Genomic DNA, 27,091 nt, shown 5'->3' with positions numbered 1-27,091 from the left:
GAATGCTCTAACACGAACGCCCATCGCATACACTGCAGCATCACAGTGTGAATGTTTCATGTGCGCCAAGGATTGCTGAAAACGTGCCGGCGATATACGTCTTGGCCGATATACACGCTGCATTCACTCACTTCCCCGTGCATGTCCCCTCGACTTCGGCATACAGCTTCTGTTTCACAGTCTCGACCAGCTGCGGCCCGAAGTAACGCGGGTGCAGCAGGATTTCGTGGTCCAGGGAGATCTGCAAGATACAGAAAATGCAATAAAGAAGCGTCAGAAACGATCAGTACTGCGCGGGTTTCACGGTCGCGACCACCGCGGCATCACAACTTGCTGCAAACCGCCATCATCTGCCGCCAAAGCGAACAATAACACTGCTTGCTCCAGCCTTCGTTAAGCGAAACATGCGTGCAATTTGCGATTTGAAACTCACATGATAAAACATCTTATTGCCTAAAACACCGTGCTGTCACGCGCGAAAGTTTGTGGACGACGAAGAGCGGCAGCCGCTGATGACTACCGCGATTGAAGCGCCCGAGAAAGCAGAGCTCTGGACATTTTACTAAAGAAAGCATTTGCCCACCAACTATTTATAGCTAATTATTAAGAGGCTAATACAATCATTTATAATCTTACAAGTCAAACAGAATAATTATTTAGGTAAGCTTAGGGCTTGTTCTACAAAAGAAATATAACGCAAACAGCGGGAACACACGCTTAGCTCCATGCATCTCCGCGCACACAATTACAGTAGACGTTAAGTTGCACTCCACGCTTGACTTTGGTTTTCTCCTTATTTTTTTGCTATTAGGTCGTCATCAATAAAACATCAAACCAGTTGTCAAGCACTTCGAAATGGCTCAGATAACGAAACCGAAACTGTTCAAACAGGGTGCGCTTCTGTCGTCGAGGAAAATAGCAGACGTAGACACGCATAGCAGACGCCTCCAACTCGTTCCGCTTGTTTGTTTTACCTTGAGTACAACCCGGCACGCCCACGAGAGCGAGCCTACGCCCATACCAAGCGGCGTAATTCACATCTAAAGCGTCATTCGCGATCCTTGCAAGGCAACATATCGCTGCTAAGGGTGGGCGTTACCGGCTACGTTTCGTCTGAGATCGCCGTGAGAGAGCCAGGGGGCCATCTTTCGTGGAACCGCGTGGTTTTTGCCAACGTCTGGGACCCGTTCTAAAACTATGGAGGACAACGTGAGGCACATCATCGAGCAAGCCGAGGTAACCAGCGGCCTACACTACAAGAACCCGGTGAGCTCATCGTGCAACTCAGTTTCTGTTCCGCAACTTTGTTCGATCGATCGTCCTTGCCTACAGTTGCGCTTTCATTACACTACTATAGTTGCTGCAAGCGCAACACGCATACATGCGTGGATTTGATTAAAAGCGCATTTGCATTCGTTTGCTTGTCGCACGTGCGCAAAATTATTTGTAACATAAGCGATGCGACGTGAGAAGACTGTTCAATGTACCTGGATCGTAATTCCGTGAATACCTTTAGTTTTCAAAGAGTGCGGCCTGTTTAATTTCGCAAAGATTTTAAAGCCACGATTTAAGCAGAAAATTTCCGGCAGCTCCGCGCAAATAATGAGAACCGAAGTTACTTTCTTTAAAGCTTTTCATTTTTTTCAACAAAGCAGCAGCTAGCTGTCAAATACACTGCTATTCTCCGTAATAATTAACAAAATTCCATGAGATAACCACGCCCCCTTTTTTATTTTACGATTCTGGACGATCTTTTTTCTGCCGGTTTAATTAAATAGAATGACGACGCTGACTGTCATTTTGCTGCTGTTTTTTTTTTTTTTTTTTTTTTTTTTCTCGCTCGTCAAAATATTGCCACATGGCCGAGCTTGCATGCGATTGAACGCTGCAGCTGCAACGACTACAACTACACCAGTCGCGTTTGCTCACTAAAAGTCGAGCGGTATGCTGGACAGAAGTTATTTTTGGAATATTTGACTGGCTAGACGGCGCCTCGCGTCGCCGGTCCGCGGGCTTATTTCAGGACTTCCGTCCGTGCCCAGAATTACTCAGAAAGGATCGGCGGAAAGAAGAACGCTTTAAGAATGCGCTTTATCTTTTTGCACGCCTGTGCTTTCAGTCGCAAAAGAATGCGTTGCGCGTACCTTGTGTCACACCTCCGCTGTGCGTCCTTTCGTGGCCGTCATGTGAGCGGTTGCAGGCCTTGGTAACAATGAATGTCCAGCGGCGTGAGACAAACTGTCACTGTCGTCGCTGCACACAACTACGACGTTGAGATTCCTTGTGCGAGAAACCCCGCAAAGTCTAACGCATCATTTGAGCTCAGCTCGTTGACGAGCACAGAAACCTTGCAATATTTATCTAAAACATTGCTTACATGCAGTCGAAATTATGAATGAAAAGGGCACACAAACCTTCTATCCATATTTCCCACAATGAAACCGTGGTGGAAGCTGCGGCAAGGTTTTTCGCAAGGGTACTTTTAACAATCCAGATTGATTCAACATCCAGTCCTTGGCACCCTGGGGGACTGTAGTCATTCTATACCTTCAATGCACTGTCCATGGTGTAAGACAGCTATGCACAGGGTAAACCGGTTAGTCAATCTACAAATCACCTCGCCAGCTAACCATAGGCAGCATCACCTGCTGAAGTTCTGTCTCACATCAATTCAACTCTTCAACCAGTGATATCACAATCCCAGCCTACGATGGCCAAAGATGGCTGCCCTATCCCGCACCTGGTGCTAACAACAAGGTAAACGAATCGCGAATTCTCATTTTTACAAGAAAGAAAATTAAAATTTACTTTTCTCCTTTCGGCAGCAATGCATCCTCATATTAGCTAATATGGTTAATGCATTACGCAAGCTAAACGCACGCACACATGCCTTAAGTACATAAAAAGGCTATTTCAAGGTATTTAATTTTGGCACCTCTAAATTATAATTTACGTGCATAAACTTGATACGCTGTACCGAGTTCTGAGTAGATGGTACTTCTGCAAAACAATATAATTAATTACTTGTTATAACAACTAATTCTTCAACTCGTGTTAATCTTTCCGGCTCGAATGTGCTCTTCGTTGCCACAATTAAAATAAAGGTGAACAGTAATAACAAGTGTCCTTGATGTGGAATGACGTGTTTGGGCTTTGTGGGATTTACACTCTTACACCAATAATTTCAATCTTATCGTTGTGTACGCTATGTATCTTCTCCTCCTGCTTAATTCGTATAAGTAACTATTCACGGTGAACAAGAATTCCTTATATGCGTGAATGCGAACATACCGAAACACCGGATATACAGAACGAATTTCCACGAATCCTTCAAGTGGCTACCGGATGGATCTGCTGCGCTTCCTATTAGCTTCGTTTGTACCTCTGAACACTTCATATCATCGATGACTACCTTTGTCGTAAGTCTCTACGAAGCACTGGAGACGGGGAGGCTAAATTGGCGTTTTCAACGCGTGACAGGTGATTATATGTATAGATTATACGTAATCGCAATGTCTCCTCGAACATAATCCCCGCTCTTTCTTCGGGACTCAAGCTCCCTATCGGGCCGCCAACGACGTACACGATGGTAACACGAAACAGTTCATTTGAATCAGCAAAAGGTTGTTAACAATGTAATCAGTCATGGTGAATTATTGTTATGTGCTATGGACTGAGCTCGAGCTGAGCTGCGTGTTTGGAGCAATTAACTAATTAATTAATTAATTAATTAATTTATAATTGCCTCATAGCAAAGTAGCGGAGTAACCAAGGTATTCTCTGTCCTGTTAAGAATGGGTGGCTCTGAAGAGATTGAGGTAAAAGACGCCTCAGCTACTTCACTTCTCTCAGTTTTATATTAAAGAAATATCAATAGAAGAAGTGATGTACCATTTAGTAAATACAGGGTCAGATAACTGTTTGGGATAACGTGAAATGTATAGCGATGCCCAGTGCTCATCGACTGAAACGCGGTAATCGGCCCGCCTGGAGGCCGGCACTTTTTGAGCCACCGGTGATCGTCGGGGGGAGGGGGGGGGGGGGGGTCGAATGCATGCCACAATGCGCCACAAAGTTCCTTGCTTTCATCATAATATACCACAATGCATCAGCTCGGTGTCACCAGCGCCCACCGGTGAGCACTGTACGTATATAGTGGTGGCGTCCTATACCAGGTGTTCAAAATTAAGCTTTACGGAATGTCTCAAAATGGTCTGTGACAGGTAGCATAATTCTTATCGTTGAGCTGGGCTATTCGATGAGGCGGACATTAGTAGCACGAGAAATCGAAACACATATTCCACTAATTAACAAAAAAGTGACTAATGAGCTTGTTAGTTAATTACTTTACGACAGATATTGCAATTTACGAATTGTAGCCGGTGAGCTTCTCAGGCGTATCCACTTGGAATGAATTTCAAGGATGACACCAGTTTGGAGATACTATTTCCCGAAGTGGTGGAACGAAATACGTGGGCGTCCCAGTTACTTTTGGGCTTCAATGTATAAAACAGCATTTTGTTAAAGTAAGTGGAACAACAGTGCATTTTTACGGCGAGTTTGATGGCACATATCTTCAAAGTGGTGCCATTCTGGAAATTCATTCCACGTGAATACGCCTGACAAGCTCACCGGCTACAATTCGTAAATTGCAATATGCGCCGTAAAGTAATTAACTAAGAAGTTAATTAGTGAATTTTTCTTAATTAGTTGAATATGCGTTTCGATTTCTCGTGCTACTAATGTCCGCCTCATCGCATAATCCAGCTCAATGATCAGAATTGTGCTACCTGCCACAGGCGATCTCTAAACATTCCGTAAAACTTAAAAACGAACACTGTATGTTCCGTACACTGGACTGGCTTATAGCTCGGAAGTGATTTGTATGTATGCGTGTTGAACACACTATCCGCGACAGCATACGGAAAACTCATATTCTACCAACGGCCAAAGACTGCGAAATGTATGCCACATGTACGTATAGGGCCATGGGTATAGCTGCAAAACAGACAAAACAAACAAAACAGACAACAACAGGCACGCAGCAAGCTGCGCGAAGCTTGAGGTCTAAGGTTCGTATACCTGTAGACGAGGCTCGTACCCATAGGCGTCAGTGTATACTGTGTTCGCCCATTGTATTCAGGCTTGAGGCAATATGTCGCGCCCCTCTTGAACTTTCGCTCGTCGCTTTTTATTCGACGGATGCAGTCAATGCACGTTCCTGTGGAGCACATCTTTAGTTGATGACGAAAGCATCCAGATGTGTCAGGAAAATTACTGGGAGTTGTTTGACATGGTTCTTATACAGTGCAACTGCGTGGAGAATGTGCGTGCATGTATTAAAAAATATATATTTTTTTTGTTTACCCTAAAGGCCTATTTTATAGGGCATTAGATATTGTACAGAGGTCAACACACTTCTCTAGAACGCGCGAACCACGTTCTCAGGACTGCGCTGGCGATATCTGATGATGACACGTGGCACAAAATCGGCTGTATGTGAGGTTGCGTGACTAACATTTACAGTTTCCATTGATTTCTTTCGAGCTGGTGGTCGGCTCAAGCTTTGATAGCTGCTTTTGCCCTCAGGAGTGTGTTCTAGACAAGTGTGTTGATCTCTGTGCGCCCAGTATTGTACAAAGCATATCATATTATACAATATTGTCTTGTGATCAAACGACCGTCCGTCTTTAATCCTCGCATGTTTGGTTTACAAAAAAAAAAAAAACGAAAAAAAAAAACGCTATTTGCTTCTCGTCGGCCGCACAGACCGGTCGTCGTCTACTTCTTCTTGTTGCCTGGCAACAGCATTGTCCCTCCGTCACAAAATGCAGCGGCTCGTTGGTCTCACAAAAAAAAAAAAAAAAAAAAAAACACACACACAGAACTGACAAGAAGCACAAACACGCTGAAGACGAGACCTTTAAGAGAAAAGAAAAATAAACTACTGCCCAAAATTTTAAGTAGCATGACAAAAGAAAAATAATCTCCGTTTGGACTATAACCTTAACACAACCTAAAAAAAAAAAACAAAAAAAAAAAAACACGGTAGACTTCTCAATGGATAGGACTATAGTCAATGATATCAATACATAACCAGTGTAATGGCATAAATATTAAACTGTTGGAAAATAGCCTGGTGTATAGCTGCAATAGCTATATCTAGAAAGGTTTTGCGTGCACGTATTTCCGTGGTTGCGAATAAGTTTATTAATTAATTAATTTCTGTAATTACTACTGATGCAATGCAAAGCATAAATTGCTGTAGAGAGATTACACCGTCTAGAAATTGAGAAGAATAATTCATAACAGCAGCAATTCAAAACCAATTTTGGTCACAAAATAGCCTCACAGAACAAATATATATATATATATATATATATATATATATATATATATATATATATATATAATATATATTGGTGAACGTTTACTTACGTCAACAGCAATGAATAATAATAATAATAATAATAATAATAATAATAATAATAATAATAATAATAAAATTAACAACAATACACAACAGCAAACGAACCAGCAGACGATACCTCGAAACATGTTGCCGAAAGTGAGTGAGTACGAACTTTATTGAAAAAAAAAACAACAACAGAACAATGGTGCTAGGAAAAAAAAAAAAAAACAAGTGGAGAACTGGCTACTTCCTTTGATGACTAATTTCACTTGTTAATAGTAAGGTGAAAAAATATAAATCTGTTGTTCATGTAATACCCATAACTGTATCGGATGATTGCGCCAAGTATAGCGAGTCGGCCTTCGCACTCAGTTAATTTATTCTGTCTTATAACGAGAGTTTAAACCCCTCCATGACGTTTTAAGGCGCATTGTTGAAAGTGCTGTTGGCTTACATCGACGAGTAAAATTCGTTAAAGATGCTACAACAACAGTAAGCGCACAAATCATCATCATCCGCCTATATTTATGTCCACTGCAGGATGAAGGCCTCTCCCTGGGATCTCCAATTACCCCTGTCTTGCGCTAGCTTATTCCAACTTGCGCCTGCAAATTTGCTAACTTCATCACCCCACCTAGTTTTCTGCCTTCCTCGACTGCGCTTCCCTTCTCTTGGTATCCATTCTGTAATTGTATTGGTCCACTGGTTATCCATCCTACGCACTACATGGCCTGCCCAGCTCACTTTTTTTCCTCTGAATGTCAACTAGTATATCGGCTATCCCCGTTTGCACTCTGATCCACGCCGCTCTCTTCCCGTCTCTTAGCGTTAGGCGCAACAGTTTTTCGTCCCATCGCTCTTTGTGCGGCCCTTAACTTCTTCTCGAGCGCACACATAGTGAGCTCAATTTTCGGGAAAGGTGCCATGTCATATACGTGAACAGTGTGAAGGGTGAGTTTCTTTGGCGTGACTTGCTCCTCAGAGGGCAGTTTCGAGATATGTGTGCCTCTGACTCGCGATAACTGAAACTCGACCAATTCGTGCCTGCGGGTAAAAAAAAAATAGAAATATCTGATTATAGTCGGCTAATTTTTGTCTCGTTTCTTCAAAAGCATGGGAAGGATCTTTTCAATGGCGCTTTTGGTCAACAGCTATTGTGACTGCTTCTTTTTTTTGTCTTTCTTTCTGTAGTTATACGTGTCAAAAACCATGGACAATCTGATTATGAGGCACGCCGTAGGGGGGGACTCTGGATTAATTTTGACCAGCTGAGGTTCTTAAAGCTGAGGTTCTAGTGCTATCAAAGTATACAGAAAAGGGAGTGGGGTACTCGGCTCAGCGCTGAAGTGCCGTAATTCTAAAGGGGGGGGGGGGGGGGGGCTTCTTTTTGGATCTGCCAGTGCCTAAATTTAAGCACACGAGCGTTTTGAATTTCGCACCATCGAAATGAACCCGAAACCTTAAGCTGGTCTATATAGTATATAAATGTATACTGCGGTGGGATCACTCCGACAGGTAGCATAGAAGGCACAGCTATCACGAATTAAAGGCACAGTGAGAAACATTAACTAAAGATCTAATAGTAAATTACGCTTCTGCAATAGCAAAACAGTCACTCCTGACGAGAGAGGAGACTCGGAGAGCCAGGAAAAAAAAAAAAAAAAAAAAATAACGCAGGAACGAAGGGTGGGTGCCGATCGACGCCCGGACACCGCACTAAGTTCGATCCATCACCAGCTGTCCGTGACTTCATGGATTTCAGAACCTTCTCGAGTCTAGTTAATTATCGGCAAAAACATTTTAAAGCAACCAAATAATCAGCCTTGCAAGTTTTGATCACATTTTCAGCCACAAAAGGGCCCTAATACGAGACATTTCTTTAAACTCTTTAAAATTAGTGAACTCAGCATTGACTTATCATGTGGCGTTGTTTTGGCACAAATTAAAAAGAAAATTAGTTTGACTTATATTTTTTTTCAGCAACAATAAATTATTTCCCACCAGATATTGAACACGATTTTTTGAAAGAATGCTTTACTATTCCAAACTGACTTGGTGTCACTTCAAAGTGTCGTTTCACTGAGAAATAGGGCGTTTCGACGAAGTGGCACGCTAATCAGGTCACGTGGTCACTGCTATGTGACGGAGATGTTTCTTCAGATAGAAATAGAATGAGATATAGTCACATTATTAATAACTGAATAGGTCTTAGTGTATTGCAGGTGAAAGGGTAGATATATACATGGTTCCTCACGTAACTTTAGCAAAACCTTAAAAATATGCAAATACCACGTAGCTGGACAGAACCAAGGTAATGTTCTTTGGCGACGCTTGGAGATACTCAGATTATTTTTTTTGCATTCCGCCTAATTACATAATTAGCCTTAATTAATTATTAAACTTCTCAAATATTATAATTAGATAAAAAGTGTCGTTGAGAAAATTGCAGAGCAACATGAAAAACTCCCGATACAGCTTGCTCTTGCTCAATACGTGCTACATAAAAGTGTTTTTCCGAGCGTAAAAGAAGCCCGCAAATACACGCAAAATTGCCGCGCTACTGGCCGCTCGAGGCGCTTTGCGTGTATTCGCGGTATAAGTATTGCTGCCATCAGTTATAGAGCACACACTAGATTTTTTTTGTTCAGTATAACATTATTCGCATTACCACTAGTTTTGAATATCGGCTACTCTATCACATTAGATTTTCGCCACCTGCAGTGACTGAGTTTCTGAAATCTCTTGCTGTCATAACCTTAAAGGAAAAAGTTGTTCGTACTATAGATACGTTGAAACGTGGACTGTTCCTCGAACCAGAACGAACTACGGTAATCAAACTTGGCAATTCCTGATGCCAACGATCCTAAATACATACGAAACGAATGAAAGTAATATATATTTACCCTCACACATAACGCATTTAAGCGATATATTGCAATGTCAAGTGTATAGGCCTTTCTGTTGGGTCTAAATTGTTCACGAGGGACTTCTAGAATAGTTAATTTACACCGACTTGCATTCCGGGTTTTGTGATACTGTTTTCAGATATTGAAACACCTTTAATGACGTATATATGAACGTAATATTGTATGTATGCATCATGCAATCACTTTGATTGCTGACTGCGGCTTTGTTTCTGTGCCACGTGTTTACTTATGTTGGGCCTCAGGCGCACTCAAGCTACCCTTTTGTAGCTTTTAGCCCGTGGTACTTTCCCCAATTTTGCTGTACGGGAAAATAAATGCAATTTTCAAATCACACCGTAGCCTAGCGTGCCCAACGCAAAACCCAAACGCAGCTAGCCTCTCGCGCATGCGCAGTGGTGCCGACGCTATTTCTTTGGGGCCTAAAGCTTTTGGGGCCCCTATTCTAAAACTCTCTATGGTGGCAACCGCGGACGACGGTAGCGCTCCTCGCGGATGACGTCAAGTGCATACACCCTATACGTTTGCGGACAAGCTAACACGGTTGGTGCGCCCTACATGCCGGCAAACACGGGACCTCGCGAACCGCTTTCCGACTTTGGCGCCACGCACGAAACGGCCTCTCTCTCAAGGTCGGGCATGTTTATCGAACCAGGCGCCGCGGCACAGGGCTTTCTTTACCTATGTGTGTGCATTGCCTCCCGCCGGGATAGCTGCGCATTTCTTCTGCCTCCCCCACCCTGCTACATCGCCGAATAGCGCCGGGCCGCATGAAGGGGAACCATTTATTTTGGGCAGAGCTGTGCGCACGAGCTCAGGCACTGAGAGGGAAAAAAAAACAGTATCTTCGGCCATACGTCGCTGTGGATTCGATAGAGGAAGCGCCCCGCATAAGTATCCTTTGCTCGCAAGTAGCCTCTGACAGATTGCCTATAGCTACCGCAACAAACGACCATTCAAGCAATCATTAAAACATAGGCCAGGAAGAGGAAATGAAACAAAAAAAAAAAAAAACGTTCGCCAGAACCCATCTCACGATAACTGTCGGCTGTAATGCGTTTATAGCATCGAATCGATACAGCGACACAACGTATTGTCACCGTCGAAACGAGTTACGTACATTGCAGCCGGGCTGCTCTTTCGCGCTTTCCTAAGAACACTCAGTGCCCTCTAGAGGTTCCGCCTCGAAGCCTGCGAATGGCCTCCGAAATGCATGGCACGCCGGTGCGTGCGAACGCCGAGAATCGTTCGCTCGCTTGTCACACACCCAGCGACCCGCACACAGTGGCATAAGTTGGCGAGACGTTCTTTGAAAAGCGGTACACATACCCAGAATTTACTCTCAAATCTTACGGTATCCGGTTCCTTTCCTTTAAAAAAAAAGACAATCAGTGATACACCGTATGATTTGTTTATGTTATTAGGACTGTATTCATTATGGAGATGCCGAATGATCGACAGACGTGCCGAGCCACCTCGCTCGACAAGGTTTGTCTTTTCTGGAAGAGGCTGCTCAAGTGCGTAGTGTGGTTGCAACCTTTGATCCCGTTCCTGAGTGGATTTCGTATCTGGACGCTTGTGTTTGTTTGCCTGATCTTGAAACTTTCACTGGACTGCTTAGTATGTGTTTGTTTTTCCAAGTGTGTATAAATGTAACGTAACTAGTTTTCGCGTGAAGCTGCTCATAATTCTACGCAATAAAGAAACAAAAAGTGCGTTTGTCGCGACAGCAACCCGCGCAGTGCGTTCGGGTCTCTGTCGTTGAGGAAACCGCGTGACGTGGGTTCGATTCCGCCCAGCATCGGACAAATACTACCGCTAAAATTATTCTGTTTTTCTCTCAAGCGTCCCTTTAGGGTGAACGTAGAAGTCCCCAATCAGAGAAATAAATGGCTGCATCAGTGCGGAGAAATCGCACTGCGGAAAACGAAGGCCCCGGCCAGTTCTTTCGTTTTCCGTAATTGAAACAAGACTCCTGCACTCGTTTCTACTTGTGCCTTTCTGGTTTCCTTGGCGCTTTTCAATGCTTCTCTTACAATCTGGTTAGACAATTAAATCTGAAACCTATACGTGCGCACGAAGAGATAAAGCTTCCTCTTGAGCTTCCTCTAAATAAAATCTAAAGGAAACGCTGAGGATGGCGAGATGGAGGTAGTGAGCTCACGTGTACATTTTTTTAGACAGGATATAATGCGAAATTATTCGCCGAAAAAAAAATGACAATTTGCGCAGTGTGACCGGAAAAACTTTGAACGTTAAATGCTGTACGTTGTACGTCTTCGCTTATCAGACTGCCCCCCTCTGCCTTTTTTATAATAACTTTCCTCTGCACTTTTTTCGTGTTCTTTAAAAAGCGTGCGATGTACCTACGTCATACCACTACCTATTATATTCGGAATGTGAACATTCATGAGAGAAAAAGCAAAAAAAAAAAGTCTTTTCGAAATGTCCTTATTTCGAGATAGTCATCCGAGTGCTCTGTACCACGTTGCCCACGTACAATATTTTTGCGCTTTTTTTACATGTATGAATAAAATGTATTCATGAAAACCGCTTTTCATTTCATAGATGAATAATTTTTTAGACAGGCTGAATGTTGGTTCAATTACTTCTAGTGCTTCAAAGCCTCGTCAGGCATTGGCCTGCCTTTTTGTCAACCACCTGAACTACCTTCTTTTCTTTTATTTTTTTGGAGAATTATTTAAATAAAGGTGAGCTCTGAACCTTGAAATGGGGATGCGTACATTTACGCTCTGTCTGCATGTCTCTTCGAAATTTCAGCGCTAGCTACACCGCTGTTTTACGTCTGAAATCACTATTAAGTATACGATTCGCTACGCTGCTTCGATAAATAGGTAGAGAATGATAGAAACGCAAGAAAAAAAAAACGCGTACTTACAGAAGGGTTTGACGGAGAAACGGCCTCGGAAATGCGCAAGAATGCTCGCACCAGGCATGCAAAATATTCACTGTATACATGCCTGTCAGCGCCATCTGCCAGCAGAGCGCGCGCACGTGTGCTCATCGCCCGCCGTATGTTTTCGCAACGACGATTTCATGCGTTTCCAGCTCGCGGATTTGGGCGCGTCCATCGAACAAACGCGAGCGTTTATTGTCATTTCGACGTTATGCGATAACGGTCGGGGCACCTCCGTGAGCATATATATATTTACGCCGAGGCGAAGCGTTAAGTTTGCCAGCCACATGCGCGACGTGTTTCGCGCACATCGTCAGTGCTGCGTATATGCGCTTAGGTTTCGGGGCACGCGATGCACTGACGACGGATTCACGATCCTGAAATTACAATTCCACCACCATGGTTGACACGCGTGATGAACACGTGAGGCGGTAACAGCGCAAGTCAAGCTAACTGTAATTCCCCTCTTCCAAAGAAACTTGCAGGCAGATGCGCGACGTCATGTGTTATTTGCCTCTCCCCGAAGGAAAACAAAAATTAAATACTACTTAGAAAGGGCATTGCTCATTTTCCATAGCAAGTTTGATTTTAAAATACCGAGAAGTGTTGGAAATGCGAAACTTTACATGCATGTTTGTATTTGTAAAATTCTGGCAGGGAACATTTAAATAGTAACTAGTGCTAAAGCAGTGAGGAAATTTCTTTCGAATGTTGTTCACAATGTGGGCCTCTTACGGAGCTAAGAAAATTGCTTTTACATTACAACTTACTTCGAGATAAGTTATTCAATATTGGAATCACCCGCCAGGGTGGCTCAGTCAGCTAAGGCGTTGCGCTGCTGAGCACGAGGTCGCGGGATCGAATCCCGGCCCCGGCGGCCGCATTTCGATGGAGGCGAAATGCAAAAACGCCCGTGTGCTTGCGTTGTAGTGCACGTTAAAGAACCCCAGGTGGCCGAAATTAATCCGGAGCCCTCCACTACGGCGTGCCTCATAATCAGAACTGGTTTTGGCACGTAAAACCCCAGAAAGAAGAAGAAGTCAATATTGGAATCCAATACGTGTACTATTTGCCAACATAAATTATTTATTTAGAAAAAAGTGCTGAAGCTAAAATAATTACTTTCGTTCGACAGTACGCACTATCGACCAAAAAGTTTATGGACCAAGGGATCTGACAAAAAGCTGAAAATCTCCGCAGCCTCAAAACGCAGCCTGGTATTCCCATTTCCAGCCTCTACTGGTATACGCGAACAATATTGTGACGTACGGTTTTACTGGTTACTTTGAAAGGCTGCTCGGATATTTAGCGTTTTCTGAGATACCGTGCTCCGTAAACTTTTTTTGATCTATATAGTACATTACAACAACGCACCGAAATCTCGCAGCGAACGGTTTGCCAACTACAATAAGATAATTTTTATTTTGTGAGCAAATACGGGTGTTTTTCCAGAGAATAAGGCATACGCTCATTTCGAGGGAACACATTGTGACGGTCCTGGCTGCCGCGAAAGAACGCAGACGAGCCAGTTCGAACGGAGGCGTTGCATGCAGGCTGGCCAAAATGAGCGGTCGACGCTGCAGCTAGCTCGCATTCCCAATCTCCGAGATCATGGCCTTAATGTAATTCAAACAACCTAGAGACAAGGGTACGGCGTGCGTAAGGCCTTCTCTCTCGGCACGTGATCGTGACTGCCTTGCGCCCTCGCGTATATTCATGCATAAATGCGCGGGCGAGCAAGGACACGCGATCGCGCGCGGCGCGCCGTACGGCGCGTGCGTCATGCCTGAGTAGTCTCGGAGTGTCGTTCTCAAATACAGTCGCACCCGGATATACCGAATCTGAAGGGGATCACAAAAAAAGTTCGATATATAGGTAATTCGATATATGAATAATAAAAGGAGCTATACAAACATTCTGAAGTGGATTTTATTGCTGTTTGTTATACACATTAATTCGTTACATGTGGGTTAGATATATCCAGTTTCGACTGTACAGGTAATTCGATATACAAAATAAACATTTTATGCAAGAATTTTCAAGGGGATTGTATTGCTGTTCGTTATACTCAATAATTCGTTATATATGTGGGTTTGATATATCCGGCTTCGACTGTATACATGCACTCGCGCTTTCATGAGGAGTATTCTCGTGGTATAGACCTTTTTCATCGGGCGAGGAGGAAAGGGCGCGCGACGACCCTTTCCTCCTCACTGGCTTGTGCGAGCCTGCGCGGCGCGGCTTGAATGTGTTGCCGGTCGCGCGCTGCGGAACAATTTGGAGGTGTTTTAGCTAGTTCTGAGTGCAATTTACGGGATGTCAGTTCTTACGAGGTCGTTGAACAACCACTGTATAACCTTTAGGTGCAGCAGTCGTCACATTATCTGGAAATTTCTCTTGGATGTGCAAAAATACGACGCGCATCATCAGCCGCGGTGTGTGTATGTGTTGTGAACCATGTTGGATGTATCGGTTTTCACTCGACGAAGAGTTGTAAAACATTCGCATCAGCCACCAGCATCGTTCTCACGCATTTTAAGTCTAGTCGACTTCAAATCACTATGTCTACGTTAACTTCCTGCAAGAAGCCGAAGGCTTTTCTCAACACAGCGAGCACTGTGGTTGGCAGACCAGCATGATACACACAATTGCTTCGTGCTTAGATCGGCAATGCCTTTTTGCCCTGTAAGGCACAATATACAAAGGGGATCGCATAAAGAGAATCCAACAGCTATTTTGAAGGACACAATTTCCGTAAGATGGGTGAATGCGTCATAGATGACTGAACTTATGAGACTGAAAAAAAAAAAAAAAAAGAGTTCATATGTCCTCCTTTTGTGGCAATATCAGAGCACGGGATAACGATGCAATAGGACTTCCCATGGTCGTGCCGCATGCTTGGACCACTTGGACCATACGCTATATAGAACCAACAGATCTATAACACAGCATTTAGTACTGCCTCGGACGCTCACACAGTCTGCAGCTGGTCGTTCGACCACTCGAAAAGTGTGATTCACACTGTACGGTTCGCGGTTATTATTAACCAAACTATTTTATTTGTGGGCGGAAACCTTGCCCAGCAAACAAGGCAGTCGCCCAATGTATCTACAGATAACAAGTTGAACGCTTGTCAAAGTAAACAGCACGACTTATTCTCCAGCAGAACGGTACTCTTGCTGTTAGGATCGTCAAATGCTTCGTAACTACTCGTTGCAGCTAAACCAGAGCTTAGAATTACAGTGCTGAGAATTCAGCAGTAAGGTAACATTCGTGAAACGAACATTTAGAAATACCTAACTGATATCCGAGGCGGATTGTAAGCTCAAACATACGCGCACACCTCGCGCTGGGTGCTCTGTCCGCCCTAACGCCAGCTTAAACTCCAGCCGCTTAATTACTTCATACTTAAATTCCTTCACTACGCCTCACACGATCATTCCCCACGTAGAAGACGCCATTTCATGCTAAATAGACGCGCGAGTGCGAAAAAATCCACCACAAACTACCGCCGAGCGTATACCATAGCATACAACACGGGCGTTCGCCCAAGCCAGCATGCCAACTGCCCATAGATGGCGCCACTGCCTGCGTAATGGCGGCGCCCATGAAAAAAAAAAAAAAAAACAAAAAAAAAAACAGTCTATATAGAGCAGATTTTAAAAGCGCGGCACGCAACACAGAAGTAACAGCTGTGTGTTTTAAGTGGCTTTCACTGACGTCATCCTATAAGTGCCATGTTGGTGAACCAGCAGGGTGAGCAGCTGCGCCCGTTTGCGTCTGGCGCGGCTCGAAAACACTCTCCAACACAGCAGGTAGGGCCTCTCCTACAATCTTTTCTTCCTCCGTGGAAGTGGGTTACCCGCGGCAGTGAACATGATACACTGACGTCATAGTACGCGTCATAATGGAGTACCGTCACAGTGAGATGCTGCGTCGGTGTCGTCACGTGCAAGCTATCTAAATGTCCTGCGTCGCGCTGTGAAAGGGACACTAAAGAGAAAGATAAACAGAATCGTGTTATTAAATTACGTTTCCGCAATAACGAAAAAGCCACTTTACCGTGAGTGGAGGCCTGGTAACGCAGCTATATCCCTTATAAAAATGACTATTGAAATGCCGTTGACAGTTTTTTTGGTGAATTGTTGACTCAACATCCTTTCAACAGACAGTTTTAGTTTAGCGTGGTTACCGGAATAGCGGGCGTACCGGAATAGCGGGATCGAAGTGCGCATGCGCAGAACGCTAACCGACCCATACCGTTTACCGTGCGCACGCTATTTCTCAGAGTTAACGTTACCGTGTTAGCGTGGTGTACGTAGTGTACGTAAAACATGGCGGCGATCCCGGTCGCCCGCTTCGAACGGAATTTGGCGTTGTTTTTGTAGAATTCACTTCGTTCGTAGCAAGTGACTACGTAAACGGCTTTTGCTTAGTCTCATGCCGCTTCGCCGAGAGAGTGTTATGGCTAATCTTGAGGAATTTTCGAGATAGCTTGTCGTTTCGAACGTGCCTAAGCCTAACGAGAGAAATTTTTTCTGAGATGCGAGCGCCAGCTGTCGCTAAAGTCGGGAGATAGGCGCGACGACGGCATATGGCCTCTGAAATGGGAGGATTTCGGAGGCTATGGTAGACAGCTTGTACTGCTTGTCTGTTTCGTTGCAGATCGACGGACATGTGAAGTAAAAATACAACGCGCTCCTGGCTTCCATTGCGCTGCCTATCGCACTTTCCGGACGCACACACACATAGAATTAGGTGCCCTGTGTATGCGAAATTCAAAGCGTAATGGAATAGCGTCCCGCACGCGAACTACGCTATCACGCTATACTAAAACTCTCTTTCTGCAAAGTTCGTTTGCGGAACGGTAACGCTATTTCCCGTAACCCCGCTATTACGCTAACGCTAAACTAAAACTGTCTAATAACGTGTCAAGATTTATTGAACGTACGCAACAATAACGCAACAATAAAGTTGTCGAGCACTTCACAGCCGTGAAGCCATTCACTCAATATTGAGTATTATTAAACCTTATTGAGCAAGACTGAGATTCAATATGTATGTGGAAAACACGCACACGTACATGTGTGCGTGTTTTGCACATATATATATATATTGTTATCACACACGCGCACACACACACACACACATACATACATATACATATATATATATATATATATATATGCATGTGTGTGCGTGTGTATATGGCTTCAAGGTAGAGGCATAGACTAGACGCAAAAACGGAAGGCGGATGGCGAAGCCGCCTTGACGTTCCCGCACCAGCTCTCCCTGACGACATGAGTTTTGACAGCGTCTGTTTCCCGGCCTAGTTAATTTTCTGGACTACAAGATGGGCTACATTGTGTACTAAAGGAGCTAGATAATGGATTTAGCAAGTTTTGACGCTATCTACGGTGCCACAAACGTCCCAAGCACTATAGAAAGTCCCCATCGTCCCGTGAAAATACGAAAACACTGTACAGTTTTCGGCGGCGCTCTAATAAAAGAAATAACAATGTATAGTAGTACAGTACATACAATGTATGTATAGTGTTGCCAGTAAAAGAAAAAAAAAGTTATACACTAAAACAGTGTTTCAAAAACTGTGTTGAAATCAGGGTCCCAGAATATTACGTTGACATGCATGTAGTCGCGGAGCCAGCGAGTTATTCGATTATATAACTGCATGCTATGCCAATTATCAAGCGCGAGCTTTGTATTTGCAACGAAAACTGAGTCAGTACCTGAATCCTGCAATCAGAAACGGTCGCCCTTCGTTTGGGGAAATTGTGGTCTAACAAAGCTGATTACTGTAGGGCCCGTATTGCCTAAACGAAGCAACTCTACACAAAGCCTGCGTTCGTCTAAAGCACGCACGCACGCACACAAACACACACCCCGTATTTAACGCCGCGTATGTCATGTGTAATAAACACCTGTAACGAACCATACATTTCACATTGGTCTTCGAACTATCCGAGGTCTTTCGCTAAATTCACGGAATCACACACACAGTGCCGTCACCTTGGGAGCGCGTCCTTCCGGTCTGCACACCGGTTCTTGCCTCGGCAGTTCATCGATACGCCGATGCTGACACCCACGCATCGGTTTTCATGTGGCCCCAAAGGAGTTCGTTATACGCACTGGTTTGTCCACTACAACACATCGCCTAACGCCCAAATTAGTGATCGATCCGCGCCACTGCTAATGCTTTGATCCGGCCGGCAGCATTTAGTGCGCATGCGCCTACGTAAAGCGAACTACTAACAGTATACGCGAACAGCTCGTGGCCGTACCTACGTGGGAGCCAACCCGATTCATACCGAAGGACACAATATACTACTTTGTTGGGACGCGCGTGCGTTGTATACAGACACGGTTCGCGCGGAAACGCTAATGGATGGCCCCCTTTATCAAGACACGTGCGTGAATATTCAAAAGATATAACAGCGCAAAATAATCGAACAAGGTCGACCCCGAGGGCGAAACGTGCCACGTGTCCTACTTTTCGTTTTCTTTTTATCTCGGTTTGTGATCGTTAAGCTCTGAACGAAATACCACGGGCAAGCTTTCTTGACTACACGTCTTCCGACGTACGCGATGCACGCAGGAACATTTGTCGACGTTTGTTTCCTTCAAGCATGATGCATGCGTACCCACGAGGGCTGCACATTGAGAAATGAAATGTCGGTAGCAACAAGTAACAAAATTGGGGGAAAATAGAAAAAAACACGAGCAATTTTTTATGGAAAATTACGCCAGAAATTCGAAATTAAGGGATTAATTAAACAACAACGTTTGGCAAAAACGAAATCGCGGCTAGCAACGTAACCCTTCTGGGTGCTTCAGTGAACTTACGAGGTGCGCAGCGAATTGCTGCCGCGGCTGCGGCCAAACTCTACTGCCGCAAACGATATTAGTAAGTTTGGAGCAGTCGTGGAAAACGCGAGAATATGACGAGGGAGCTTGAGGAAGATTTTCCGCGAGAAAGTGGGATGGCGTCAAGAAGAAAGCGATCGGTCAACTGTTGATCCGTTCTCATAAAAAAAAAAAAGCGAATGTTAGAAATCGAGAGGCCGGGAAGATAAGGGTAAATAATTTAGAGACGGGACTCGAAATTGGAAGCTGGTCAAACGTCATCTCCAACTGACGAGTTGGAACATTGGGCTGCGCGCGCCACGAAAAGTGTAAATGATGGAAGGAGTCGACCAACGTTAGTAGGACTTTTACGTACTTTACTGCGCACCTTCATCGCCTTCTTCTCTATATGTCTTGGAGAATTGTTGTAAGATGCAGGCATCATCCGAAACTACAGGCCTTACGCACACGCACGCACGGAGGGATGCATGCGGTGTTTTAGTGAATATAAGGTTATTTGGTGGGCATGCAGTCATAGGTTCGATTTTCGGTCACGCTCGTTATACACGATAATTCGTTATATGCGGGTTTGACATATCCGGGTTTGACTGTATAAGGTTCTTTTGTGGGCACGAAGTCGCGGTGGCCTCGTTCCGAAGTGAGCAGAGTGCAAATATGATCGTGTACCGTGCTTTGAGGGCAGATTACATGAGTACTGGCATAACGATTGCCACTTCTCATGCCTTGCTTTAAATGGAGGTCCTCCAGCTTGGAATTCTAGAAATAATACTGGCAAGTCTCAGAACAGCCTCGAAAGTTTGTTATAATAATATTTCTAGGAACAAGTTTAAGAAGTCTCGTTTCCCGGGGTGTGTAGCGTGTATGTTGTGACGTCATGACGTAGAAAGTAGTCACGTGGGAGCAGAAGATCGTTACGTCTTGGCACTCGCTCGGGCTTGCTCGCTTCCCTGCTACGCTGCTACTCGTTGCAAGGTCGATCCAAATAGGTCGCGAATTTTTGGGCGTAAAGCGGTTCAAAACAAATTGCCACCGACATCAGCAACGTTGTTTATGGGAGCAGCGATTCAAGCGCGAAAATAAAATTCCTAATTAATTTTACATACGCGCGAGGATAAATTAAAAAAAAAAACAACTCTATTTTCTTTTATCATTATCAATAAATACCTTTTTTTTTTCAGCGCCCACCAAAAGAGACGTCGGTATCACTTGCAGTGCACTGCAGCTCTTGAAGTGTGCAGAAAGGAGCGCGCGTAAAGTTCACCTGTGACAATACGCCCCCCACACACACGTTGCGTTGTTTTGCTTGTCGACGTTTGCCTGAATTTGGTGGCGCGGCTAGTTTCTTAATTTCTTAACCTGTTCAGCCAAAAGTAGTGAGTTACGACCGCCAGATTATTGTTTACTTCGGCTATTTTCTCGCGAGTGCGCTGTCCGACGAGCTTGGCGTCCGACAATAGGACCAGCACTCTACACCCAAAGATTTCATCGGCGTCCAAAGAAAGTATGTTTTGTGCAGGGGTGCCATTTGGACACCCGTACGGCTGACCTATTACTGCATCGCTTTCCCCGCTGAAAGCTCGAAACGCCTATGAAGTCGAATGGCGGCGAATTTGAATATACAGCTGTAATTGAAGAACACCAAAAGAAGTTTCGCGCCTATGGGAACAAAATGGCGTCACTTCTGTTTTTAACGGATATGGCGTCACATTATTTTTTCTACCGCCGGAAGTGTTCCCTCCTCACACAGATGACGCCATGAACCGCCGATGAACCGCCCTGTTTTAAGCCTATGGGCTTCTATGTAAGCTTCGATACCAGTTATATTTGCCTTGCTCGTTGTGTGGCTCGGCGCACCGTTTCTTCTAAGAACTGTCTCAAGCTTAAAGCAAACTAACGCGTTTATGCGCTATTCTAATAAAATAATTATTAGTGAAAGATGATTAAATATGAAAAAAAAAACGATGTTCGGTAATGGTTGGTAAATAACAGATGAGATGGAGTTTTCCAAGTTCGCTGCTGCTTGTCGCGGCGAACATGGGAAAACTCCATGTCATCTGTTATTTTGAAAATATTCATGGTGCGGTTTCGCCACACACCGCATCAAAGGTGCGGCAAAACCAGCTGCACTCTTAGTACCCTTCGCACGATATCGCGTCATACGAGTATCGAAATCGAAGACGCAATGTCGCTCGTAATGTGCGCTGCGCAAGTGGTTAACAAAACGCCGAAACGTCGATGTATGCTTCAGCTCGGCGTGTGTCGAATAAGTGTCCAGAGCTTGACGACAGATTACTTTGGCCTAAGGCAGCATCCCATTAGCAGACGTTTCATGAAGCCTTTGAAGAACACCGTGCGAATCAACAAATATGTTTCAAAGACGAGTAATACGCAGAACGTTACACTCACATAACTGTTGAGTTGCTGCATTATGCTTGTACGTGTACCGCGTACACGTGGCTAGGTCGGCATCCATTGCATTTCTCGGTAATAGAGCGACCGCGTCGCTCTGAGTCAAGCTGGAATCTTCGGGCAAATTAATGCATTCGCGGAAGTTAAACACGATAAGGCTCTAACGCACGCCCCACATCGAATTCGCTATACTGAGAATTCGGCACACAATCTTTGGCCCTGCTTCCCTTTTCGTATCGTATCACGCCATTGTCTTTAGAGAGCAAGATACAATCGTCTTCTTTAAGAGCACGCGTCAATACGTTTCATGAAAGCGCGTGCCTAATGCATGGTAACTTGCTAGAAGAAAAAAAAAAAAACAAAAGGAAGAATTCTGGCAGAACCCATTTCACAACGAATGTCGACGTCATTGCGACTAGAATTGAAGCACGTACTATACCGCAATACATCCTACCGCCAAATTCTTCACTTATGTGTAGCCGACTTCTTCAATTTTCGGTGTTGCCAACATCACTTGCACTTCACGCACGCTCTGGTTCCATTCTGTTCACTTCACTTCGTTCTGCACACTCGGCTGCCTTTGATGCCGACTTTTTTTTCATTTCTCTTCAGCTGACTCCTTCAACTTTCTGTTGTAGACTCCTTCACTTCTAGCTTCTTGTTCTGCTTGTCCATCCGGGGACTTAGCCAGTGGGAAATACCCATTCTGAAGGATTGACGAGGAATGTTCACATAACTATAGTGTCACGTGTCCAGTTGCACATACCATGTTGTCTACATATTCGTGCACATATACCCAGTGATCCAAGCTGGCATGAAAGAGGTTGGATACGGACATACCGAAAAGTGCGAGAAGTTCCCAAAGAATGGAAATCGCATTAAAAAAAAAGATTGGTCAATATCGTACACCTATTGTTCACCAATGCACTTTGGAGTTGAATGGTTCAGGTCTTCTCTGAAACACCCGCTATAATGCTGACTGCGCCGTGATGTTTCCTGCTCCATATACGAAATAGGAAACCATACCACGGAAACGGTATATGTATAGATGAAGCGCTCTTTCAAGGTCAAAACGTTCCAGCCGCGGTGCGCACATGGCACTCCTTCCATCGCGAGATAGAAACAAAGCTGCGATTCGCCGAAGGGTATAAATCGCACCGGTCGGGTCTCTGCAACGCAAACCGCAATGGCGCGCAGCGCCCATGGCGTGCTTGCGTAGGCCTCGTCCCCTTCTATACATGGCTCGCGCGTCTCTTTGTGCGTGTTGTGCTGACTCGCTTCTCTGCCCGAGCAAACAGCTGCCCGCCGTTGCATTCCCTCTTCTTTTTTTCTATTCTTCCGTGCCGACACTACATGCCATTCTATGTGCCCCTTCTTTCACGCCGACGAGGGCATGCTTATAGTTAGCGCACTGGGAGCGTGCCAATTCTCGCTTAACTGCGACCGTGCGCAGAATAGACTCGTCGGAAGCACGCTGTCTCCTCACTTAACCAACACTTAAAGGACGGGAACAACCACGCTTGTGTTCGTCCCTTGTTTTCCGTCTGTCTGTTTGCCGTGCTCATAGATAATGAACGAAATAAAGGTTGCTGCTGTCAGAGAGTGTGGGGAAAGGGTGGAGGAGGGGGCGAGGAGGAGAGGGGAGGCTCGGGGACTGTGTGACGTCCTACCTATATTTGATAGTCAATAACTCGGCCTAAGTCATTTACAGCCTATTCGTTTGCTGTCCGTACCTCGAAGACCGTTCCGCTATGGAAAGAGATCAAGTTTATTATGGGAGAGAAAATTGTCGTCCACTCCAGAGTAACATATACGAAGGCACAAAGGACACCTGAAAAAATTCAGTGGTGATTTAGCAGCAAATGCGAGAACTAACCTGGGGCGTGCATGCAGGCGAAGAGGGAGCCGGCAAAGTGTTATTGCCTACTACGAGTTCATGTTCAAGTTGACGTATTCTTGAAAAGCAGACTCTTGCCCCGCGTTCTACAGAAAGCGGAGTGAACGAGGAATAAAACTCAAAATTTGAATTTCTCAGTCAACATACATATAAAGCGTTGATTCGTGGCGAGCCGGATTTGCAAACTTTTTATTATTTTTCCATACCAGAAGGGTGCACGAAGTCGCATTTCAATTTTGGACTACGAGAACTCTTTCTTGATGACATTGCGATACAAAACTCGAGCGACACCAGTGCGTGCCGCGCAACGAAGACAATTCCAACTTTCCTGAGAGACATTGGTCTCAACGAGATGCTTTAGTTAGTTTGTACGTGGCGCCTTGTGGTATGTTGTGCGCATGTTGCATACATGTGACCAAGGCCTCTCCTAGCGATCTCCAATTACCCCTGTCTTGCGCAAGTTGATTCCAACTTGCGCCTGCAAATTTCCGAACTTCATCACCCCACCTAATTTTCTGCCGTCCTCGACTGCGCTTCCCTTCTCTTGGTATCCACTCTGTAACTCTAATGGTCCACCGGTTATCCATCCTACGCATTACATGGCACATAGCCTGCCCAGCTCCATGTTTTACTCTTAATGTCAACCAGAATATCGGCAATCCCCGTTTGCTCTCTGATCCACACCGCTCTCTGACTGTCTCTTAACTTTAGGCCTAACGCATGTTAGATGTGTTGCCAAGTAAAACCCTCCAGGATTTATTAAAATAAATTATGGGGTTTTACGTGTCCAAAACCACGATCTGATTATGAGGCACGCCGTAGTGGGGGGGCTCCGGAAATTTTGACCACCTGGGGTTCTTTAACGTGCACCTAAATCTAAGTACACTGGTGTTTTCGCATTTCGCCCTCCATCGAAATGCGGCCGCCGTGGCCGGGATTCGATTCCGCGACCTCGTGCTCAGCAGCCCGACACCATAGCCACTGAGCAACCACGGCGGGTATTATTAAAGATAACATATTCTTGGTTTATAGCCCGAAGGGACACAGAGGAGGACTAGAAGAAGACAGGACGAGCGTCTTCTTCTGGTCTTCGTCTGTGTCCCTTCGCGCTATAAACCAAGAATACGTTGCCGTACCAACTCGCTCAACTGTCCATCCTTTTGCATTTATTAAATATCTGCTCTCTCTCTTCTTCTGTTCAGAACATGTTAAGAGTCAACTTCATATATTCAGAAAACGCCTCCAATAAAAGAGCGACGCGTAAGAACATTGCACGTCGAAGAACCACTGCGTGCAGCACACAGACTCCGTTGCGAAAGTCGGATTGCGCGAGAAGAAGTAGGCCGTGTTCTGGATGTGCCCGAGGTAACCCCGGGAGTGCAAGGAAACATTTCAGCCTGCATAAATAAAATAATAATCTCTGTTCTGGAAAGCGACCTTTAAAAAACGACGCCAGGAGAGCGCAGACCCAGTGTGTAGTGCAGCTCTTGCTGTGGTCCGCATTTTTTGTGTTGTCCGTAAGCCGGCAGTGTCCTACTTTTCTCCACACAATTCCATTCCATAGTTTACGCTGTCATGCGAGTTCTTTTTCTCTGTGTGTGTCTGTGAAAAGGTAGTATATTTGAGACTTACAAACACAACCTATTGTGTCTGTTTATTCTCTCCAGTCGGCTTTCAAATCACTTCTTCCTACGAGACTATATTCTGCATGCATGTACGTGGAGTGGGAGATGTATTCTTAAAGTTTCTGTATTTTTTTTCTTTTACAAATCAAACTTAGACGTTCTTGTTTTGTTGCAAGCAGTAAACTGGTCAGAAAGTGCTAAACAATGGTTTCGTACGCCGACCGACAGTCTTTTACGAGATTTTACGAGATTACGAGATTTTACGCCAGATAACCGCGAAGAGATAACCGCGAAGCTCGGTAGCCTGCAGCTTTCTGAGGTTCATGCTACAGAGAGTTTCCTTCAGCGATGCTGAACTACTGCTGTTTATGTTTACACAGACGCAAGCGTATTACAGGCATGAGCTCGGATTTTCTAACGGACTCGTTCACCCATTTGGATTTGATGGGTAGATCGATCGATCGATCAATCGATCGATCGATCAATCAATCAATCAATCAGTCTCGCTTAGTCAGTCGGTCGGTCGGTCGGTCGGTCGGTCGGTCGGTCGGTAAATGAATGAATGAATTAATTACGTCTTTCACCATATCACCCTCCCTCTCACTAGTTAGTCATTCAATAAATACCCACTTCACCAATCCACTTGCACGTCTCTTATTCATGTCTCGCCCACCAAAGCACTCGCTCGTTGTTTCCGCAGTCCACTCACCTTTGTTACTTTGCTTACAAAATGCAGTAATCTCATGCCATTCGCGAAGCTGGAGTGTTTCTCTCGCTTTACTTTGTTTGTCCACTTTCTCTCACGAACGTTTAATATGTGTCACGCCCAAAACATGACAGCTTAAAGCTAAACATCTAGGGTAACACGCTAAATGATGACTGTGAGCCGAAATCAACCTCTCTAGCATAATATTGATCGATACTGCATCATGAAAAGAAAGACGAACAAATGAAGACGAGAAGCAGCCCACACACATTGCGGTGGAAGTGCTGAGAGTGCACATTAGGCACTTTGCCCGGGCCCGTTCCCCTCATCTCGCAACACTACCGTCAGAAAGGCCCCAGGCATAATTTTGTGCTACGACTTCGGATTATTACACCCGCCTTCCATCAGGCTTCAGCCCCGCAACTATAAGCCATCGATTCCTCCATGGTGTTTGGCTCGACCTGCAGTGCACCTCACCGTACCAGGAATCAGAAAGAAATCTGAGCTGTCATCACCTGCTCTTAAACAACTAACTATGCTCCTTTTGTACGAGAGGTACGCCGACCACGTACATATTTATACTGACGGATCGGCAACTCTCCAGTGTTCCTCTGGAGCCGTGGTCTTCCCAGCGAAAGCCACCACCATAAGTTTCAAGACGTGTCACCCAACGACATCGACGGCTGCGGAACTTGCAGCTCTTCGCACTGCACGTCGTCTCGTCAGCCAAGAACAACCCGGCAGATGGTCAATATTCAGTGACTCGAAGGCAGCACTGTAGTCTTTGCTGTCAGCCCTGCAGCAAGGGCCACACGAACAAGTGGTATTCGAGATTAGAGAACTAATCCATACCTTGGCTGAGAAAAGGCACGACGTGACATTTCAGCGGCTTCCAAGTCACTGCGGCGTCATAGGTAACGAACATGCCGATGACGCTGCTCGGTCGGTTCTTCAAGGCGGCAAAGAGGAGCCGATACCGTTATCAAGGACAGATGCATCTAGAAAACTTCGAATGCTCATACGGGATATCAAGTTCTCCATGTGGAACATCCGAAGTTTACAAGGAAACCGGCTGCACCAGTCTTCTCTCCACCACTCTTCATAGACTCTTCGCTCCGCCTTAGCATCCCAGCTGGACTCTGCCAACGCGATGGTATACCCTGTTTTGTTGAATATGGCCAGGGGTGGCGCTTACGAAGTCTTTTGCTTTCCGAATCGGATGGGCCGACGACGCCTCGTGTAATGAGTCATGGTAGCGAGGGGACTCTTCAACACCTTCTCTGTGACTGTCCTCGCTACAATTTACAGCGACGATCGCT

At 45.0% G+C, this 27,091-nt stretch overlaps 2 protein-coding genes across 3 annotated transcripts in view; one reads left to right on the top strand and one right to left on the bottom strand.

The window, feature by feature from the left end:
- The window catches only part of LOC119458123 (DNA-directed RNA polymerase II subunit RPB7), a 51,833-nt gene extending 51,304 nt beyond the window's left edge, over positions 1–529 (bottom strand). Inside the window, exons 1-2 of the mRNA XM_037719946.2 lie at positions 434–529; positions 132–241 (exon numbers count right to left, since the gene is read on the bottom strand). Coding sequence (XP_037575874.1) covers positions 132–241; positions 434–445 — 122 coding nt within the window. The 5' untranslated portion in view covers positions 446–529. The remainder of the gene's footprint in view (positions 1–131; positions 242–433) is intronic.
- Positions 530–989: 460 nt separating this feature from the next.
- The window catches only part of LOC119458122 (galectin-4), a 79,283-nt gene continuing 53,181 nt past the window's right edge, over positions 990–27,091 (top strand). The window contains exon 1 of one of the 2 annotated variants that reach the window (XM_037719944.2): positions 990–1,266. In XM_037719944.2, coding sequence (XP_037575872.1) covers positions 1,198–1,266 — 69 coding nt within the window. In that variant the 5' untranslated portion in view covers positions 990–1,197. The remainder of the gene's footprint in view (positions 1,267–27,091) is intronic. The other variant, XM_037719945.2, reaches the window with a different exon arrangement.

This window comes from Dermacentor silvarum, chromosome 7, assembly GCF_013339745.2.
Source record: "Dermacentor silvarum isolate Dsil-2018 chromosome 7, BIME_Dsil_1.4, whole genome shotgun sequence".
Classification (NCBI taxonomy): Eukaryota; Metazoa; Arthropoda; class Arachnida; order Ixodida; family Ixodidae; genus Dermacentor; species Dermacentor silvarum.
Note: the sequence above shows the minus strand (reverse complement) of the source record. Positions and strands in the feature narration are given on the sequence as shown.